This window comes from Neomonachus schauinslandi, chromosome 16 (assembly GCF_002201575.2).
Source record: "Neomonachus schauinslandi chromosome 16, ASM220157v2, whole genome shotgun sequence".
Classification (NCBI taxonomy): Eukaryota; Metazoa; Chordata; class Mammalia; order Carnivora; family Phocidae; genus Neomonachus; species Neomonachus schauinslandi.
The window spans coordinates 23222062-23228061 of NC_058418.1; the positions used below are offsets into that span (position 1 = coordinate 23222062).

At 42.1% G+C, this 6000-nt stretch overlaps 1 protein-coding gene across 2 annotated transcripts in view; it reads right to left on the reverse strand.

Moving 5' to 3' along the window:
• Window positions 1-4054, reverse strand: part of LOC110594297 (UPF0547 protein C16orf87) — a 29212-nt gene extending 25158 nt beyond the window's left edge. For both annotated transcript variants that reach the window (XM_021705842.1, XM_021705841.1), the window contains exon 1: window positions 3873-4054. In XM_021705842.1, the coding sequence (XP_021561517.1) occupies window positions 3873-3944 (72 nt within the window). In that variant the 5' untranslated portion in view covers window positions 3945-4054. The remainder of the gene's footprint in view (window positions 1-3872) is intronic.
• Window positions 4055-6000: the final 1946 nt, after the last annotated feature.

Here is a 6000-nt window from a genome sequence, read left to right on the forward strand (position 1 = left end):
GCAGAATTCTTTTTCTTTGCATAAAAACACTGAACAAAGGATCTCTAGTTTGCATTTAAGAAAAATAACAATGAATCTTAAAAAAATAATCAAACTCCAATAGGTCAAATAGCATGCTTTATTAAGAATGTGATGAGATTCTTTCATGCCAGGACAGAAAGTGAAATGTTACATTTTTTAATACTGTAAAATGCACCCAAAATAGATGTTTGTCATTTTTAAAATTTCACATCTTCATAGAAACTAAACTCAAAGATACTGACTCATTTCCTTTATACTTACACACATCACTAAGGACATTCACTGTAATATAAATTGTTTTAAATTAATGTTATCCAAAAAACACAGAAACATGATGCTCTTATTCAAAAAATCCTTTGCTATTCCACAAGCATTTTCTTCCAGCTACTAAAACTGAACAAATTTAAATTTAGGTCTCTGTCTTATATACAAGAAAAATACATAACGCATAGTCTAAATTAACAGAGGGCTGCACTTAGGTATCTGAGACATGTACATATGGCTTTGGGATGAAAGAATGCACAAACACTAATTGATAAGCTGATTTTCACTCCTTAGAGAGTGTTTTATGATCAAGAAACATTTATGTGCCTGAGCTAAGTCACCCTAAAGTCCCTTTTAAAATGGAAAGTTCCTTCTCCCAACCCCAACCGTGAAAAAAAATACAACTAACCACCACCACAACCCAAATCCTAGAAAAAGAATTATTAAATAGGGTGGGCTTCAGTAATATTAATCTCTTTACAGTGTAATTCGGTTTTAAAACAAAAAACCCTACATTTCCTTCAAATTTCAATTGTAATGCCAAAGATGACACTAACGAAAGTTCTAATGCTATACTCTCAGGGTTTTAAAATAGGGGAAAAAAAAAAGTTTTGTTTATTGATGACTTATTGCTCATCAATTTCTCCCTCGAAAAGTACATTCAGGTCGTTTTTATGTTTACAAGTAAAACAGCTAAAAACAAGTAAAAAGTTAAAAAAAGCGTAAAAAAAAAAGTGCAAGAAACAAGATCCTGGTCTTATACTGTTTCACTGATTTTTTAAAAGTTCAAAATAACCACATTATAGAGAACTCATTTACATTCTTGCTGCTAAGAGAATCAAAGTGACCTACAGTAGACATGTTTGCTACATAACACATAAAATTTCCTATAAATAGAAAAAAAAAGCCGCTCTATTTAAAAAAATTAAGGCAGAAACAGAAACATACACAAAAGATACCAGACAACTAACAAGAATCCTGAATATTACTACATACAAAATGGTTCAGTAATTTGAGCTACTGGATGTGAAACCTCTCGAAAATGAAAAGTATTGTGGTTGAGATGTTTCAGAACGGTATTTTCAATGGAGACATGTAAAGGAGATGTTATAAAACAACTGAAAATCTAGGTCTTTCTTGTTTGCTGATCTCTGTACCTGTTTTTAAACCTACACACACAGACAAAGAATATATGTAAATCTATTTAAGTGGTGCAATCTCAAACTAAAGGTTTTACGTATCCTTTTATGTTTATAAACTATACCTAAATTTTGTTTTAATATTCATCAAACAACTCAGAATAACAATAATCTAATGATGTTTAAAAAATGGCTTTCTGGATAATTTTTTTCTCATTTATAACTATAAGAAGCTTGTACTCTCCAATAACTAGAAAACTAAAATTAATCTTTTATTTCCTTCAAACCAGTTACTTTTAGTAAAAGATAAATCAATTTTAAGAATCACCAAAAGTTTTAATTAGTCCTTATGTATATTATATTCTCTTAAATATTTACAATAAAGAACAAAACCAACATTCTAAATTATGTAGTAGCTTGCTATGGACTGAACTGTCACACCCCCCCCCCCCAATTCATTTGTTTAAGCCCTAACCCCCAATCTGTAAGTATTTGGAGGTTAGATAATGAGGTTTAAAGTCACAGGGGTGGGGCCCTCATGATGGGATTAGTGGCCTTATAAGGGAACCAGAAAGCTCTCTCTCTCTGCCAGATCTCAGACTTTGAGCCTCCAGAACTGTGAGAAGATAAACTGCTATTGTTTGAGCCACTTAACCTATGGTATTTTGTTATGGCAGCTGGGGGGAAAGGGAGGACGTGTTGTGTGTGTATAACAAGATTAATGTATGTTTCCAAATAAAATGCTGATCACATTTTGTTGAACAATTACAGGGACTCCTAACAAGTTTATTGTCCTTCCCTTTTTCTTTAACCAGGATATTAAAAACAGGTTACTTTTCCCAAAAGATTACTTTATGCCAAATAAAACAAGGTCAAGATTTGCAATAACTTGTGCCCTACAGAAACTGGAATGCATACAGCATAACATGTAAACCTTATACTTCAGCAGTTAATTGGAACAAATGGAAATGATTTAAATATTGATATAATCTCCTACAAAGAGACTTAAATCACAAAGTCCAATTTTGTCAGAATTTAACAAATTTAGTGTAAGGGGTAAACTTAGTCAAATGGTAAGAAGGGAAGTTTAACTCTACTTCAGGAAACATGACTAAATTCTTTTTATACTGCATACTCAATAAACTCATAATATCAATAAAACTACAATTCTCCTTACACAATCTTCCTTCCTTGCATTTCTACCACAGGCCCATAAAAGATACTGAATAAAACATGTAACATTTTCTTTTACAAGATTTGATCAAGGTACAAGACTGCTGCTCTTAAAGAATGCACTGACATCAGCATGTTATTTTTAAAAAAAAGTCTCCAGCCATTTCAAATTAGTCCTGATTTAAAGAAAAAAATTTTTTAAGGAAAGGGGAGGAGGTAGTCATTTTGAAAAAATTCTCTCAGTAGAAAAGAAAAAAATCACACCCAGATCTGCACACTGACATGAAAAAAGGGCCTTCGAATGGTTTTAATTGAGTTTTAACTCAATAGATTGTAAGGAACGTCCATGATTCCAGTAAAGAATGAGGCATGCATAAAACTAAGAAACAGTAAAATGAGATTTTTAAAATTACAGCTATGACACTATTAATTTTGTGTAAAAATAAGTCATTTAAAATTCATGAAACTACATATAAATTTTTTAAAAAGATCATGAAGCAGAAACGCCAAATTTTTAACAGCGGATACGGCGGCGAGTGGGGGAGGTGAGGAGCGCCCAGAAGGAAAGGGCTTCAATGGGGGCGTTATTCAATAATGTTCCACAAAAAAAAACAATGTAAAGATTCACACTTATTTCCGTCAAAAATATAAGAAATATATTTAGGAGGAAAAATGTCCAAATTCGCCTAAACGTGAAACCATTGGATTGCGGCCCCTTTAGTCCCATTTAAGCGTCCCCCCCAGGTGGGAACAGTTTTGGGGGATCACAGTATATATCTGATGGGAACAAAGCAGCCCTGCCTGGCAGGAGCGGCTTTCGCAGCCAGGAGCCAGGAGCCTGGACTCGGAGTCGGGCACATTGGGCATTCTCGTCGGGGCAGAAGGGGGTTGAAGGGGCCGTGCTCGTCCACTTAGGCCACTGCCCCCGCACTCCCGCCGCTGTCACCCAGAGCCGGCCGGGCGACTCTCGGAGGCTTCGGACAGGGCGCCCCGACCGCTCCAGACAAACCCACGCCTCCCTCCCGCGCCACGGGCCGCAGGACACACACAGTCGCCCGGCTAACGCCGCCAGGTGGGCACCGGCCGGACTGCGACCCCGGGAGTCTCCCTGGCATCCCCTCGGCTCAGCCCGGCCTCCCACCGGGCTCCCACCGTGGCCACCGAGCCCAAGGGCCAGACCACCCGGCGAGGCGGCCTCTCCACAGCCAACGGCCGCCGGCGACGGCCGCCCGTCCGCCCGCCCGCGCACCCGGCCCGCCGGCCCCCGGCGCCCACCTGTTGGTCGCACTCGGGGCACGATTTGGTGGCCATCTTCACTTTCTTGGCTCGAGTTGCAGACATGCTCATCTACAGCAGCAGCGGCGGTGGCGACGGCGGCTGCAGCGACGGCGACGGTGGCGGCTGCGGCTCCTCCCCTCGTACCTCAGCGGCCCAGCCTCCACCCGCCCGATCGCCGCTGGCCAGACCGAAGCTTGAACGGAAGCGCGCGCGCGCGCGAGCTCGCGCTGAGCCTGCGTGCCGGGGAGGGGGCGGGGCAGGGCGTGCGCCCGCAGCGGCCACGGGCCTCTCGCGCCAGCTCCGCGGCAGCGCGGAGCGCGCTCCCACCGGCACCAAGCCGGTCCTCGGGCACGTCCCGATTCTCACGAGAGAAGACCGTCTGAATCATCCAGCGGCACGATAGCCACGCCTTCTCTCGGCCCTGCGGACTGCGTGGGGGCGCGGTTTGGGCGGGACTCGGCAGTAACGGGCGTCGGGTTTGGCCAACGAATGCACAGATAGGGCGGGTCGTGGTGCTGGGCACGCCCTCTCCCCGGGAGGAAGGAGAACGTGAGTGAAAGAGGCGAAAGGGAAAGCGTTTCCGCAGGTCCTGGCATTTAATACACTTCAGTAAATGTTAGCAACTCTAATTATTGAGGAATTGTAATAGATACCTGCTGAGTCTGCAATATGCCAGCCCTGGACTTGGCACTTAGACATAAAATTCAACATTAAGTCAAATATTTATTGAAGGCCAATTCTGCCAGACAAATGTGAATACTAGGAAATGCCCGCCCTCAAAACATATCCAGACTACTATGGTAGATGGCCTAACTCGAATACAGCAGAGCTGGATTGTTGATGGGAAGAATAAATCGGCTGACTATTTAGAGCTTTATAGCAAAATTTACAATCCTCTTGGCCTTTGACCTAGCCTTATAATCTAGCAATTCTGCCCCTAAGAAACTGTGGAAAAGATATTTTCCACCTGTACTCAAATCCATTTGTGCAAAGATGTTGGACTTTGCGGCAGAATCAGAAATAACCCAGATGTCCGACAACAAATTGCTTGAGCAAATTAAGATATGCATACAACAAGATATTGCTGCATCTCTTTAAAGAATGAGATAGATCTATGTGAAGTGATACAATGATCTCCAAAATACAGTGTTAATTGGAAAAACAAGTCACAAAACACCTTAAGATTGTGCAAAAATAATATGAAAAAATATACTTGCATATGCATTAAGAAACTGGAGAAAAGAAACTGGGGGACAGGAATAGGAGGGAGACTTATTTTTCATTCCATATCCTATTGTTTTATTTGATTTTTCTACTAGGTCAACCTAGTATGTCCTTTTCCCCCATTAAGGGAAAAGGATTTGAACACAACTACTGAGCTACTGAGGAAGCCAGCAGGCCCACTGTTGAAGGAGTTAGTAGTCCTAGAAAACTTTCTGGAAAAGTTGTCACCAAAGCTGAATCCCTAAGGATATCAAGTGGCGTTCTCAATCAAAAGTGAAGCCCTACCAGGCAGATGGGGACAGTGTAAGCAAAGGCAGGAGAGGTCAGCAATTTGGTGTTGTGGGAACACCAAGTCCAGATCAAAGAGTTAAGGCTGGGGAAGTGGGCCATATCCTGTTATGCAGGGTCTTTGCTACCACGGGAAGAAGTTAAAGCTTTATCCTGAGGGCAATGGGACACCAGGGTGGCTCAGTCGGTTAAGCATCTGCCTTCGGCTCAGGTCATGATCCCAGGGTCCTGGGATAGAGCCCCAGGACTTCCTGCTCAGTGGGGAGGCTGCTTCTCCCTCTCCCTCTGCTCTGCCCACACACTGTGCGCACATGCGCGCTCTCTCTCAAATAATGAAATCTTACCAAAAAAAAAAAAAAGCTGAGTAAAGAAGGAGATGGGAGGGATTAACAAAGTATGAAGGCTGTAGTATTAGCAGAACTTGAAAAGCCATTTTGCTGGGGCAGAGAGTGATCAGGGATATTTCCAGATGACTCTGAAGTTTCTATTGCAAAGGACTGGAGGCATAGAAGTAACAGTGGAAGATAGCACTGCAGTTTTCCCAGAATGGTGTGGGGCACAAATGAGAAATCTAAGCCTGCAATCCAGGCCCTGAGGAGTTTTCTGAAATTTT